The sequence below is a fragment of the Podarcis bocagei genome (assembly GCF_964188305.1).
Source record: "Podarcis bocagei genome assembly, chromosome: 5".
NCBI lineage: Eukaryota > Metazoa > Chordata > Lepidosauria > Squamata > Lacertidae > Podarcis > Podarcis bocagei.
In genome coordinates this window covers 24,886,299-24,901,734 of record NC_138129.1, presented here as the reverse complement: position 1 = coordinate 24,901,734, position 15,436 = coordinate 24,886,299, and the positions used below count along the sequence as shown (strand labels likewise).

The window sequence follows — 15,436 nt, the reverse complement described above, 5'->3', positions numbered from 1 at the left end:
TGTAATGTTGTTGATGTAATCTTGTTATATTTGTAGTACTGAAATGTTTCGATATGTTGTTGTATTTGCTATTATGTTGCTACAAAATTGTTCTTACGATGGTTGACTTTGAGAAGTATTCCTGTTTTCTTTGTTGCAAGCTGCCTTGAGCATGATTCTTTTTGTGGAAAAGGGGCATACAAATAGAATTACAAATGCACAAATGAAACTATTGCCCCTCATTATGTGGTGTTGTTTTTTAATCACATAAAGGGTAGCGATGGAGGGAAGTCTGCATGCATGCTCCACCGTTGACCATTCTGCACTGAGCAGGAGGACTGAGGAGGCTTGAACCACCTGAGGGCTCTTAACAAGCCAATCAGGAAATCTATGTTAGTGGGCTTCCCAGCCCACTACTCAATAGCATCAGCCAAGAATACTCAATAGCATCTTTCAGCCCTTCTCTGTGCGGTGGATATTAGACCTGGAACTGATGTGACTGTGCTTCCTTATCCTCACCACCTTCTTCTAGATGCATGAATGGGCTTTCAGTAAATAGCTAGGTAAAAGCTGATGTTAGTCTTTGGCAGACGTGCACACAAAACGGGTCTGCTATCTAGCAGGTAAACTTCAGTTGCTGTGGCTGTGGGAAATAATCTAATTTTGCAAGTCTTTCTCATTCTCTAGCTCCAAGTGACCAATGTTATGTCACAGCCCCTGACTCAGGCGAGTGTGACCTTGGATCATGCAAAATCTGCTGCTACTAAAGCCACAGTCCTTCAACAGTCTGCCTTTGCTCTGTCTGGGTAAGGAAATATATTTTTGTTTTATTTTGGCTTCAGTTTTATTTTTTTCAGGGAGTGTACAGAAGACAGTCTCTGTTCTGAATTGTCTATTTCCTGATACTCTAGGAAGAACTGAGAGAAACGGGGGCAGATAGAAAATACACACATTCCTCAAGCATACCGTTACTTAACTAGTTTTTTTGTTTTGGGTTTTTTCCCCAAATTCAGAGTAGAACAGCTCTGTAGGCTGTGATCAGGTGCTTTGTTTATTTGTTCATATTCCAAAAGCATCAACCAGGTTTGTGATTTATTTTTTTTTTTTTTTGGTTTGTGATTTCTTTCTCCGTCCTCATAGCACCAGAACATCCAATGAAGCTGAATGTTGGAAGATTCAGGACCAATAAAAGAAAGTATTTCTTCATGCAGCACATAGTTTAAATTACAGATCTCACTTCCACAGGAGGCAATGATGGCCACCTACTTGGATGGCTTTAAAAGAGAATTGGGCAAATGCGTTGAGGAGAAGGCTGTCAGTTACTTCCAGCCATGTTGGCTATGTTCTACCTTCACCTTCAGAGGCATTGTACCTCTGAATACTAGTTGCTGGGAAGCACAAGGAGCTAGAGTGCTGTTGAGGTCATATCCAGCTTGCAGGCTTCTCACAGGCATCTAGTCAACCACTATGAGAACAGGATGTTGGAATAGATGGCCCATTGGCCTGATCCAGTGGCTGTTAGGTTCTTAGTTGGTGACTCTACCTTTGTTTGTTTTGGTGACTTTGGTGCTGCTTCACCCCCAGAGACTCCATTGTCTTGTGAGACAGGTAGATGCCAGCAACAACAATATTTGAATTGGTGTAGCTTTCCTCTGTCAATTTTATCTAGCTGCTTCTCTTTTCATTGGCTTGCTATTTGAAGCGATATGTTCCAGAAGCATCATCTCACCTTCTGATGACTTTTTGATGGACACATGGCTACCAATATCCTGCAATTTTACCACTGTTCTTCTGTTAACAGAAATGCCTTTGAGCTGAATTTCATGAGTGTCAAGCCTGCCAGTGGGTATTACGATTTCGCAATCAGCGTCGATGGGGACAGTCGCTTTATTGCAAACAAAGTTGAGGTGGGTATATGTTTTGAATGCGTTTGGAGTCTTTGTAGTCATTGATTGGAGCCAAGTTGATTTACATTAGCTGGAAATGTTTCTTTTACTAATTTGTATCCCACCCTGCGATGTTAAAAACATTGTCAGGCAACTTATCAAAATAATAAAATATGGAAAAATGGAAAAGATAAAAAATAGAGACAATTTTTTTAAAAAAACAAACATTTCCATCATGGATTTTAAAGCCTGAAATGATTCATTTTGGGGCAGGACCCACCTAGCATCCTATTTCAATACCCCTGACCTTGACTCCGCATCTTCCTATGCAAAATTATAGTGCAGAGGGGAGGGAACTTATGACCTTCCAGATATCGCTGGGCAACAGCTCTCTTCATCTGGAACCATTAGCCATGCTGTCTGGGGCTGGTGTCCGTTTGAAGTCCAGCTACTAAGGAGTCTATTTTGGAGGCACAATGAATAAAGAAACTGCCCAGCAACACTGCAGGCAAGGGTTCAAGCTTTTTTAAAAAAATGGCACCTCTCAAGCAAACTATCTCTCTCATGTAGGAAGCAACCTCCCTCTTCTGAAAAGACTTGCTGTATTTTGTACTGCTTGCTGACCGTTAACCTCTCATTCCCTGACTTTTGTGGCTTTTGCTGAAAGACCAGGTTTTTAAATCATGAACCTATTTGGTCCTTGCTCATTTAGGTTTTAATGATATAGGTGTGGAGATGAGCTGTGTTTTCCTTATTAACATTTGGCTTTTAATATAGAGTTAAAACAAGAAGCATCTGCTTATCTTTGTGTAAGAACCATAGGTGCGTTACATATATCTCTTTTATGCATCTTATTTTTCTCCAGTTTCCCTTTAAAAAGATGTTATTTCTAAAGTCACAGCAGTTACAGTAACTGCAAGCAACTGGTGTTTGTGTAGGTTCCTTCAAATGCTGCTTACGCTACATGTTTTGGTTCGGGGCTCTTTTGCCCTCAATTGCCTGTTTAATTGAAAAATTAGCATTTAAGTCTTGCTGCTCACTCAGCGTGGAGCAGCTCGAAGAAGGCGCTTGTTTACAAGTGCTGACCTCTGCCATACATATCAAAATCAATGTGGTAATTGGAGTAATAATCTCCCTTCAAGCATCAGAAGGGGATTGATGGTGCTGCTTAAACACTCTGGAAGCATGGACGAGTGCTAGTGGCCGTGCATTAATGATGATGGCTTTGTACGAACACAGCCTCATAATAAGCCACATTGTTCCTGGAGAAAGCTGTTGGGAGAGCTGCTTTTTAGAGGCTGTCATTAGCATTAATTCTACTTAGTGCACCAGAATTTTTGACAATTATGATCTAAACTAGGAGGGTAGCGTGCTAAGCAGAAAGAGACTGCATTTCCTGACATTAGTGTGTGTGTTATATGAGTAACACACACACACACACACACACACACACACACACACACACACTTCAAAGCAGCCGTACTTTTCCAACGGTGCTATGCAATCCTAATCCTTACTTGTTCGTACAACAGTGTGCTTGGTGCTATACAGAACAACAAGAGAGGAAGCTACATGCATGTGCACATACACACCGTTGCACTTGGAGCTTGAAGAAGTTTACCCTCCTATGTTTGTTATGTGCCAACCCCACTTAGTATCAACAGCCGTTCTCCTAGTGCTGGAGTTTCCCAAATAGTGTCCACATGTATCAAGGTGCCCTTGAACCCTGTCTCCCCCTTGGTGCTTGCCAAGGCTCCCAGTATATCCTAATATTTATTTATTTATTTAAATAAGTTTAGGGGGTGCTTTTTTTTGTTTGGGGAGGGATTGCATATTTTTAGATGTTTGGAGGGGTTATATACTCTTTTTGGTCCACTCTTATTGTTTTGGGTGGTAGCTGTTTTTGAAGTTTTCATTATCACCTTTTTTCTTCTTCTCTGAAATGGATTGCCCACACACACACACACACACACGGATGCCAGTGGGCTCCAATGGGTGTCTTGCACTTGTGAAAGATGTTAATAAGAAATCCTGAACATGAGCCTGGGTAATTTGAGGGGAAAATACGCAGAGAGGTTTTGTCTTTCTTACAAGGTTCAGGCCTTGTACATAGCAGGGAGACATAAAAAACATACAGATGAAAACTCTCAACACTGCCTGAGCCATCCTACCTCTGTAAAGATAATGCTAAGCAGTACCCCCACCATCACTTTGGTTAACTGTCTTATTAGCAGGACAATTAAACCTTAGGTTAGAAACTGAGTGATCTTGGCCGTCGAGCTTCCATCACTCCTTCTGAACAGCAGATGCCTCATTCCATGAGTTTCTGTCCTTTCAGGAGATTGCAGTAGTTATTCCTGAACTGCGACTTGGTTAATGCACCTGCATCCATTAGCTCTGTAATCCTTTACCTCCTGTAAGTCTCTTAGGTGAGGACTTTACATGCTACTTCTGCATAGGAGAGTGTGCGGGAAGGTATTCCCTTTGTTGTTCTGCTTGTCCTGAACTCTGGTTCCGGTTCCTGAACAGGGTCAGCACACACACTCGTATCAGATCCGCTCATTGAGATTTCTGCTTCTTGATTGGTTGGTTGGTCTGGGTCCTTGTGTTGGCTCATGCTTGCAGGTAGGATTTGTTCAGTGTTTGCTGGTTCCACGTTGCCTGGTCTGGATCTTTCATCAAAGTAAACACTGTGGCTTACTAGCACCTTGCACGTCTTGGGCTGGTGGGTTCTGGACCCTTTGCACTTTTTACCGTACCCCACCAAGGCATCTTTAGACACTCAGTCTCCCTGTTTCGAGCACTTTTCACTTGGGACATACACATGAGCTCTGATGTAACTTTGGCCTAAATTTGGTTTTGCCCAATGCCACATCTCTTGTGGGGTCGTCTCAATTGCTTTTGGTGGCAGTTGGTCCTGTAGGTAAGTAGCCGTCATGATTGCATCTCGCCAAAATGAGTTGGGAAGGTTGTCATCTACCATCATGGCTCCCGCCATGTCTACCAGAGTCTTCCTCTTTCTTTCTGCCACTTGGTTCTCTTTGGGGGGCACCTGGTACTGTGGTCTGGTGCTCAGTGCCCTGTTTGTTGCTTGAAGAACGCTTCCATTTCTTTCCCCATTGCCAGTGTGAATTATGTCTGGTTTCTGCTGGAACTTGTTGCTGGTCAACACTACAAGTTACCAGCACCTCATGCTTGTGCTTTATGAGGTATGTGGTGTTGTATCTGGGGTAGTAATCAATTAATGTTATGAAGTACCTGTTCCTGGAGGGATTTGGTGTTTCCATTGGTCCACTCAAGTCTCCAGTGGGCACATGGCTCTGTTTTGGCTGATCTAGGGCAGTGGCATCCATGTCATCTTGGCCTTCATGCAGCATGCATATTTCATTTATGCAGGGCATGCTGGTATCACCAGGTCCTTTGCTGAGTGCTTCTTCACAATAATAATACCTTTATTGTCAATGTACAACCTTTGTACAACGAAATTAACCAAGCCTCCACACACACACGCACACAATTTCATTGCACTCTGTGTGCTTGTCGCACAACAGACCAACCCTGAAAGTCAGTTGCACTATATTATTTTCCGTTCTGTAACCTAACAGCCCATGGATAGAAACTGTTTTTTAGCCTGTTGGTACGACTGATTATACTTCTATATCTCCTGGCCAAGAGTAGAAGATTAAAGAGGTGCTGGCCGGGGTGTGAATCGTCCCTGAGTATTTTTCTCACTCTCCTAAGGCAACGATCCCTTGCAATGTCATCTAGCAGGCTCAGGGGACAGCCCATGATATGTGCTGTGTTCACCACCCTCTGTAAAGACTTTCTGTCCATGGCTGTCAAGCCAACGTACCACACTGATACAATATGAGAGGACATTTTCTATTGTGGACCGGTAGAAGGAGGTCATCAATTGTTGTTTAACATTGTTCTTTTGCAAGACCCTGAGGAAATGGAGTCTCTGTTGGGCCTTCCTAACCACCTGAGTTATATTGTTTTTCCAAGTGAGGTCTTCACTAAGGTAAACTCCCAGGAATTTAAAGGAAGGCACTCTCTCCACAGAACCCCCCCCCCCCCGATATACAACAGGGCTAGTTCCCCTCTCTTTCTCCGAAAGTCCAACACCATCTCCTTTGTCTTGCTAATATTTAGGTGCAAGTTATTCTCTAAGCACCATGTAGATACTTTTTGAACCTCTCCTCTGTACGCTGATTCATCTCCACCTGTAATTAGACCCATTATGGTAGTATCATCTGCAAACTTAATAATTACAATGGATGGATCAAATGAAATACAGTCATATGTATACAACAAGTACAGGTAGGGACTCAGCACACATCCCTGTGGGGTGCCAGTGCTGAGCTTCAGGGAGGTAGATGTATCCTGGGCCTCTGTGCTAGAAGTGGATGCACTTGTTGTGGGGGTATTTGGCAGGCTGTTCTGACTTTATTGTCACCGCTGATAAGCTTGCACAAGTGGTCATCTACCATTCCCATGGCTAGAATATCTTCCCCCTTCTGTTAATAATGACCTTTGCAGTCATTCAGAAGAAAGTTGCACCAGCTTGTTTTCTGTAAAACTTTATTATTAGTATCACAAATAGATTGTTTTTAAAATGCACATGTTGATGTTTTGCAGTGTGCAGGGAGCCTGTTACCTGATCAGTCTACACATCTCTCTTTTGTACGCTGATTCCTGTAGATTAGTACTGTTCTGATTAGCTTTTACAATCCTGTCTATGTGCCTGTTTGTGTTTAGTTGGCTTCCCTATGATTAATTTTAAGAAAAGGGACCCATTTATATTATTAGCATTTTCAAAAAAGAGAAATATATAGGCAGTTTTTTTAAAAATTGTGATGATAACTAAAAGAGTACTTTTTGCAGGCAGCTTTACCAGAATGGAATGGAATTTTGTCATCAGAAAGCTAGTTTGGTATAGTGGCTCAAGCGCTGGATAGATTTAGATAGTGGGAAACCCCAGTTCAAATCCCCACAAAACTTGCTTGATGACCTTGACATTCTGGGGGACTGGTTGCTATCCTTAACCTACATCACATGGTGGGAATGGGGGAAGCATGGATGCCACCCTGAGTTCTTTGGTGGAAGGGCAGGATAAAAGTAGGTAATAATGTCAGCATTCGGCACCTTGCTTATCTGCACCTTACAGTTATATTTACTTATTTGCAGCTGAAAGTCAAGGTCTCCACAGAAGTTGGCATTTCAAATGTGGATCTCTTCACTGTGGATAAAGATCAGAGTATTGCACCAAAAACTACCAGGTAAAATACCAGTAATTCAGAAGGGCATGACTTTGAATCCAGGCTCTTTGCTAACCTTTTTTCATGGCAAGGGTTTGTGTTTGGTTGGTTGTTTTTTGTTTTTTTAGGTAGCTAGTGTTTGTTATAGGCACAAATGCCTATATACTAAAAATAGTTAGAATTTTATCACATTCCAAGACAGTCATGTAAAATCTGGGGGTGCCAGATTGCCATCGCTGACTTTGGCTACATTCACATGATAAATTTAAAGCAGTATTGGCATTCCATCATTCCAGCCCTAATCCAGGCCAAACCATTCAGTCTCCACCCATCTATCTTCAGCCCAACCTTTCTGAAAATGGGGGAAATGGTCATCTTTCAGTGTTGTGCTTGAGTCTCTTTCCTTCCCTCCTTGGAAAATCTGGTCAGTTCCCAAGATTTGCAAAAGCAAATACCCCTGAAATTGACACTGTATGATTAGTCTAGAGGTGGGCAATTAGCTACCTGTACATAGGCACACCATCTTCCTTTCTAGCAGATTTGGGGGGGCAGCATATCCAGCTCCAAACAAACAGCTTTTTTTAATATATAAAATATTTATTAAAGGTTTTAAGCAATATAACCAACTTCACATTCACAACCAAAGAGAGAAAAAACACCATCGCAGTCCATACAAAAAAACATACAAAAAAAACCAGAGAAAAAGCATAAAAAAGACATGAAAAAGAAAGAAAAAGATTCAATTTCTTAAGTATTATTTCCATAACCCTCTTTCTTGACTCCCTCGCATCTCCCTTTTCTGTGTTCTCATTTACAAGATCTTATTCAGCAAAACTTCACCTTCTTTCAAATCTTATTTTATATTATACATTTCAACTATTATGTCTCCAATTTTTTCCCCTTTTTAATCAATTATTTGAGCTTGACATAATATTGTTCAGATTTCACCTTTGTTCTTATGAACCAATTTTGCATACTCCTCTCAAATATGTCACTAATGCCATGTTATCTTCATATCCTGCATCATTCTAACATTCATACAGTTTACAATACTTTTGCAAATAGTCTTTAAATTTCTTCCAGTCCTCTTCCACTATCTCTTCTCCCAGGTCTCGGATTCTGCCAGTCATTTCTGCCAATTCCATGTAGTCTATCAGTTGCATCTGCCATTCTTCCAGAGTGCAAACAAACAGCTTTCTTGTCATGTCTCACTCATTTACTGGAAGGGCAACATTCTGGTCTGAGACTTGTCAGGCTCTCTCACCTGTCAGTATGCTGCAACTGGTACAAGTTCCTCAGCGACACTTCGTTATTTTATTTTTATTTTTTTTCCTTTTCAGGATCACGTACCCAGCCAAAGCCAAAGGATCCTTCACTGCTGACAGCCATCAGAATTTTGCCTTGTCCTTCCAGCTGGTCGATGTGAACACTGGAGCAGAACTCATCCCCCACCAGGTTAGCTGATACAGTTACCTTGTTGTACATGCTTGCTACCCATAGAGATCACTTTGGCAAGGGAGCCCTTTGGAAGGGGTTTTTCCAAGGCTAGTTCATTCTGAATTAGATGGTGACAGAAAAGTTTGAGGGGAAATTCCACCATAAACAGTTTTGAAGTAGGGGATGCAGTTTATTAGGGTCAGGGGGAGACTTCAGTATTCTAGAGCAGCAGAGTGGGGCTGGATTCAGTCAGCAAGCCAGATCCTTTGAGATACAGTTCTCAGCTTAAAAACGTACCAACATGTGTACAAAGAATGCATATTCTGCGTGCAAAAAAATGCATATTCTAAAGTAAAATGCATTGGAGTTTTACAAAAAAGTCACTCTGTGCTTTCTTGTGGTAGAAAACATGGCACAACTGGAGATCCACTAAAAACAATCTGGGAAATATCCTGTGGTGAGGATCTTTGCTTCCAGCCAGAATCAGGTCCTAAATTCCTCTCCGGAAAAGTGGGTGTCATGTGACAATATACAGCCTTCTAATTACATTATGATAGTAAAGGTGCAGAATGTAAAACAGAGCAAGGTGGTCAACTTTCCTCCCCTGAGCCCTGCATAATCTGCAATGGCTTCTTTAGCGGTGTTTCCGGCAGTGGGCAATCATTTGGAAAGTTCATTCCAAGCTCTGAAAGAAATGAGATGGTGCCCATACGATGGATGTTAGGAGATGAATGCTAGCGCGAGTTTAAAATCGCCTCTTCCTCTTCAGACCTTTGTGCGACTTCACAATCAAAAGACTGGGCAGGAGGTGGTGTTTGTTGCAGAACCAGACAGCAAAAACATCTACAAGTTTGAACTGGACACTTCAGAGAGAAAGACGGAGTTTGATTCCGCCTCTGGAACCTACACCCTGTACTTGATCATTGGAGATGCTACTTTGGAAAACCCAATCCTCTGGAATGTGGTATGTTGCTCCATTTGCACTGTGCCCTGCCTTTGGTTTTAGAGTTATGCAGAGAGAAGTAGCTGCAATGATTGGCAGATAGATCGCCATATCTGGTGTAATTTTAAGGAACCAGCTTGTCTCAGACACAAATAAAACAGATTGCTGCATGCTTTTTCTGCATATAAAGGGCGGGCAAACAGAAATTGATACCATTCCCCTGTTGGGATGCAGTGTGCTTAACAAGCTACCTCAAATAGTGTAGTGATGTAACTTGAGGTGTCTCTGCCATATGCATCACTTTATTTCATCCCCCAAAGCTAATCACAGTTCTCTGCTCACAGTTGCTAATGAAAGTTACTACTGGTCTATTCTAAGCCTTGAGCTCGTCCTTTATTTCTTTTGCATGCAAAAACCAAAGGTGCTTTAACTTGCTTGGATGCAAAAGAGAGATTTTAAAAAAAAAAATACAATGAGGTAACTTCATTTATGTTAATGTATTTTGACTGTGTACCCCAGGCTTCCTCAACCTCGGCCCTCCAGATGTTTTGAGACTACAATTCCCATCATCCCTGACCACTGGTCCTGCTAGCTAGGGATCATGGTAGGCCAAAAACATCTGGAGGGCCGAGGTTGAGGAAGCCTGATGTACCCAGTAACCACTTGGTTACCTCATCTGTTCTGACCCTTTTAAAAAATCACAATATTATTATATTCCCTGTTGTGAAGTTGTTGAAGAGTTGCTCCTTCCGGCCTTGAAAGTTGGTCTGGTGCAAATCCTTATCATGAAACTGCATCTGGCCAGATCCAACACTCTCAGGTTAAATTCTATTGAGAAAGGTTGCCACCTTCAATGTGAGCTGGAAAGCTGTAATGTTTTAACTTTATGCAGAACTTCCTGTTTCCTTTGGTTTTATCTGCATACACAAAATAGAATAACTTCCAAGACTATATGAGAAGTCTCTCTCTTTAAATTTGCCCTTACCTATTAACAGAATGAATACACATTGAATGTTTTTACTTGTGTAGTTTTAACAAGTATGTGAATGTAACCAGGTGGGTTGGGTTTGGTGAACTCATAATTCAATCTCATTGTTTATGGAAGAACTATTTTAATCTACAGTGATACCTCAGGTTACATATGCTTCAGGTTACATACGCTTCAGGTTACAGACTCCGCTAACCCAGAAATAGTACCTCGAGTTAAGAACTTTGCTTCAGGATGAGAACAGAAATCGTGTGGTGGCGGCACGGCAGCAGCGGAGGCCCCATTAGCTAAAGTGGTGATTCAGGTTAAGAACAGTTTCAGGTTAAGAACGGACCTCCAGAACAAATTAAGTACGTAACCAGAGGTACCACTATACTTAGAATGTGAAGGAAAGTTCTTTTTTGGAAATTAAGCTACGTTAGTATCATATGTTCTTCATGAGGTGTAAATCTTCATCTAGTAATTCCACTTATATATGCGCATATAATATTCACTTCAGGCTGATGTTGTCATCAAGTTCCCAGAAGAAGATGCTCCAGCCACAGTCCAGTCAAAGAGTCTTTTCACTCCTAAGCCGGAGATACAGGTACAGCTGTTAGAAGCCAGGTGATAAGTTGGCTGTATTTCTCTAGGATGGGGAACCTGTGGCCCTTCAGATATTGTTGGACTCCCAAGTCCCATCACCCCCAGCCAGTATGGCCAGTGAGCAGGGATGATGGAAATTATAGTCCAGCAACATCTGGAGGGTCTCAGGTGACCCATTGCTGCTCTACTTGTATGTTTTGTTTTTAGCTATTCCAGCAGTTGTTTTAAAAGTCCTCTGGCCTTAGAGGAATCTGCCCTTTTGAATGTTGTGTTTGTAGAACTTGGTTTTCATGCTGAGTCGGCATAATTGTGCTGTCTGTCTGTCTTCTTGTCCTCCCTCCTGCCTCAGGTGTTAACACACGTCCATATAATCTATGTCTGGGGCACTGAGGCACTTCCCGCTTGCTTTAAGCTTGCATTCTTCTCTGCCATGCAGAGGCAAAAGAAAACAAATTTTATCCAAAAATGTCTTGCACACTCATCTCCTGGACAGCCTCCAAAATTAGCATTGGGAAGTGCGTTAGGATGATGTCTCGTAGGTCCCTGCCAGAAGATGCCACGCAAAGGAGAGCCACCTCAAGAGGAAGAGAGGCTCTTATGTCACTCAGCAGACTATAGAAGCCCCAGCTTTAATGTGCAACAGTGTAGATTCCAGAATGTAGCATTTTGCTGTGGGTGGATATCCTGGTTCCAGAGTTACCCTTCTTACACATTTTATCCGTGAACTCCTCTTTATAGCACCTGTTCAGAGAACCTGAGAAGAGGCCTCCCACCGTGGTGTCCAACACATTCACAGCCATGATACTCTCCCCACTGCTTTTGCTCTTTATTCTGGTAAGTTTCCCATATCCAGACCAATATATAGCCCTCAGACAACTGATAAAACTTTCTCAGCTTCTAACACAGGTAGTGCAACTCTATGACAAGATATTCAAGGGGCAGTGCCAGCATTTGTTGCAGTGGGGCCTAGTGCTCGCTGCCCACTAAAGCTGCAAACCCAGGCTTGCCCAATCTGGTGCCCTCCAGATTATTTGGGCTACAGCTCCCATCACACTCAGCAAGCATGGCCAGTAGTCAGGAGTGACAGGCTGTGTAGTGATCTGCAGAGCATCAGGTTGTATATCTAAATCCCCACCTTACATATCTGCAGTAAATCTATCCCCCTTATATAGCTTTGTTGGAATCATAGAATTGTAGTGCTGGAAGGGGACCCTGAGGATCATCTATCTAAATCTCTACACTCCCAAATTTCTGCCTCCATATGGGAGTCCCCAGACTTACGTGGCGATCAATTAGACATTTGAATACTGGGCCACATATCTTAAACAAATTCTATTTTCTGAGTGAAATTGAAAAATCTAATGTGTTGGAGGGTGAGCATTTGCACAGACACTATATAATTTGAAGCATTTCTGAAGGTCAATTTTGTTTCGGAAAAGGTCTGTACGATCTGGATTTGGTTGTCCTCAGGGCTTTTTGTCTAAAGCATGTTCTGTACCTTTTCAGTGGATAAAGATCGGAGCCAACATTTCCAACTTCAGCTTTGCTCCAAGCACCATTATCTTTCACCTGGGTCATGCAAGTAAGTGCCAGAGAAATTCCTCCCTATTTATCCTTTTCCACGTAGGCTTTGCAGGCGGGAGCCTGATGACAAAGTGCCTCACAACCTATTAGCGATAATGGGCATAATAGCGCTTCATTCCTCCCCCCTTCCTCCAATCTTTCAGAAACACGTGTCACCCATCATTTTTAACAGCTGTCATTAGACTGGGCTTCTCTTGCTTCCATTTAGGTGCATTTGATAGCACAGTGTGTTCAGAGTTTTCATTTCAGTTGTTTATCCTTTGGTCCACCCACAATTCTGGCAAGAGAGACTTGAGGGATGCCTCCTTATATCCCTTTATTTAATGGAAACATTAAGTTGTCTTTATGCTCCTTGTTCAGGGCCAAAGCTTAGGTTCTCTGCAGCCAATTTCTAGCATCGCTCATTTGCCTAAAGAGGACAGTTGCCTCTTTGCAACTTATTTTGGAGAACATTGCTTTGCCTTTACAGGACATGGCTTTGGCGCCTGATACACAAACACACACACACAAATATGAACCTACCCTTTTCTCTTTACTATAATTTGTTTCAAACTGGTTTTAATACTATATTTTAAAATTGTTGTAACCCACGCTTGAGACCTTATGGTGAAAGGTGGGTAATTAATAAATAAAGAAACATATGTATTTGTTATTCCTGGTGTTCCTGGGAGGCATACTGTCCTTTAAAATCCTGGGGAAACTCCTTTTAACATTCTACATCACTTCATATTTTTCTGGTGAAATGAAAAAGCAGTGCCACTATTTTAGAAATTCTGGGTTGGATTCATTCTGTTAGTGGTATCTCATGCAAGGGCTTCTGCTACTGCAACAGGGCTCCCCACCCATGCCCGATTGGCTCAGGGTGGGGTCAGAAGAACCCTCCAGAACAAGACACAGGGGGAGGAGAAGAAGGGTTGTTCTGTCTGGCAAGCTGAACTACATGCGCTTGTGGAATAATTGCCATAGTGCTGTGTTGAATTCCTCCTAGTCAATCAGTGGGTGCTAGTCAACTATTACTCAAGAGTAAAACCGATTGAAATTAATGAACATGACATAAGTTAGGTCCATTAATTTCAATATGTCTACGCATCAGCTGTAGCAAGTTTCATTATAGCGTCTGACTCATTTTTTTCTGCTCTTGAGTTCTTGGTTCTTCCATATCCATGCAGGGATGTTGGTTACCTGTCTACCCTAAGAAGCATAGCGGGTTGTTTAGACAGCTTGCGATGTTGGTTTGGGGTCTTAGCACTTTTCTCAATATTTAGGCATATTATTGTCTTCCTTTCCAAGGGTCCAGACACTGACAGGAATACCCAGTCACTGGGAATTAATATGCAGTTATCGTATGCTGCCCATTGCTGTGGATTTTTATTATGTACCTCCTTTTCAAATTCAATCTCACCCACTATGCCTTGCCTTTTCCTAGCAATGTTGGGGCTCATGTACGTGTACTGGACTCAACTCAACATGTTTCAGACCCTGAAGTATCTGGCTATACTGGGAAGCCTCACTTTCCTAGCAGGCAACAGAATGTTGGCTCATAAAGCAGTTAAAAGGTAAGGCGACCAAAGTTGGGGTTACAACAGAACCTGTCCCCTTGAAGAGAGCTTGGCTGAGTAGCAGACCAATCATTTAAATGTTGGGTGTTAGGAAGAAGTCCAGAGCTGAACATCTATCTGACATTATTAAGTGGTAGAATATGGGTAGAGATTCCTATCTGCCATACTGACTTGTGATGTCAGTAATTAATGGAGGGCTTCTGGAGGGCCACAGAGTAGCCACCTCTGACTTAGGCTATCCTAATGTTGTATTAATGAACCTGGAAATGCTACCTTGTCTTATAAGCATTTATTATGGAGACTGAGAGAAATGTAGAAGGGACCCTTTCTGCACTGCAGGCATGGAATTGGCTAGAAACTGCTTCTCAGCCTGGTAAGCCATTTTGGGTGTTTCCACTTCAACATGTTGGCTTGGCTTCCATGTGGCCATCAAATGTTGTCAGGGATGGTGCAGAGGGAAACCATTCAGTCAAGAGCAATCAGCACAGCAAAGCTGACACAGACAAAACAGCTTTCAAATGTAGTTTCAGCTGGCTTCCTGTGGTGGTGAAGGTAGTAAAAAAGTAAAAGCAGGCCTAAGTTTCTGTTTTGTTTCTTCCAGGGCTTCTAGTAGCTTGAATGGATAATCAAAATGCTTTGGGCATGTTTTGATGGTGCATCAAGTTTGCAATTCCTTTCTTTATTAAAAACTTAAAATAGTTATTTAGCTGTCAGTACAGATAAAATAATTCAGTTTATCCTCAAATGTCTTAATAAAAGTCCATGTAGTAAAATTGCTATCTACATGGCTTTGCCCAGGCCAGTGCCACCTGAACCCATTGGCTCCCCATCCATCATGTCTGGTGGCAAGAATTCTCTTTGAACATGTCGCAAAAGGGTGGCAGTCCTAGATGCTCACCCATATCTCAGTAGAGTTCCTGGAAGGCCTGGTTTTGCTGCCTGCATGCTTCTCTTTTCTCTGTGTTGTCTGTTCCTTGAGCAACGTTGCTGTCCTTGCCTTTACTGTCCTCTCTGAACCTTTTCCCCATCTCTCCTTTTGGCAGGATCGCTGCAGAACAGAGCAGTAGGTTGGCAAAGTATAGAACGCTGCGGTAAAAGGGGGTTGTGCTAGTGACCAGCTCTTCCTAGAAGTAAGGGTCCTTGGATGTTGCCTGTTGCCCAGCCATACTAGCTGCTTCCATTTCATGCTTGTCAGCCGCCTCTCCCTGAGCCAACAT

General features: G+C 42.3%; 1 protein-coding gene across 2 annotated transcripts in view; it reads left to right on the top strand.

Annotated features, from left to right (window-relative positions):
* Positions 1-15,436, top strand: part of RPN2 (ribophorin II) — a 29,184-nt gene that overhangs the window by 11,002 nt on the left and 2,746 nt on the right. Inside the window, exons 8-17 of one of the 2 annotated variants that reach the window (XM_081196211.1) lie at positions 667-785; positions 1,781-1,886; positions 7,053-7,144; positions 8,464-8,578; positions 9,330-9,524; positions 10,991-11,077; positions 11,815-11,910; positions 12,583-12,658; positions 14,087-14,216; positions 15,263-15,349. In XM_081196211.1, the coding sequence (XP_081052337.1) occupies positions 667-785; positions 1,781-1,886; positions 7,053-7,144; positions 8,464-8,578; positions 9,330-9,524; positions 10,991-11,077; positions 11,815-11,910; positions 12,583-12,658; positions 14,087-14,216; positions 15,263-15,314 (1,068 nt within the window). In that variant the 3' untranslated portion in view covers positions 15,315-15,349. The remainder of the gene's footprint in view (positions 1-666; positions 786-1,780; positions 1,887-7,052; positions 7,145-8,463; positions 8,579-9,329; positions 9,525-10,990; positions 11,078-11,814; positions 11,911-12,582; positions 12,659-14,086; positions 14,217-15,262; positions 15,350-15,436) is intronic. The other variant, XM_081196212.1, reaches the window with a different exon arrangement.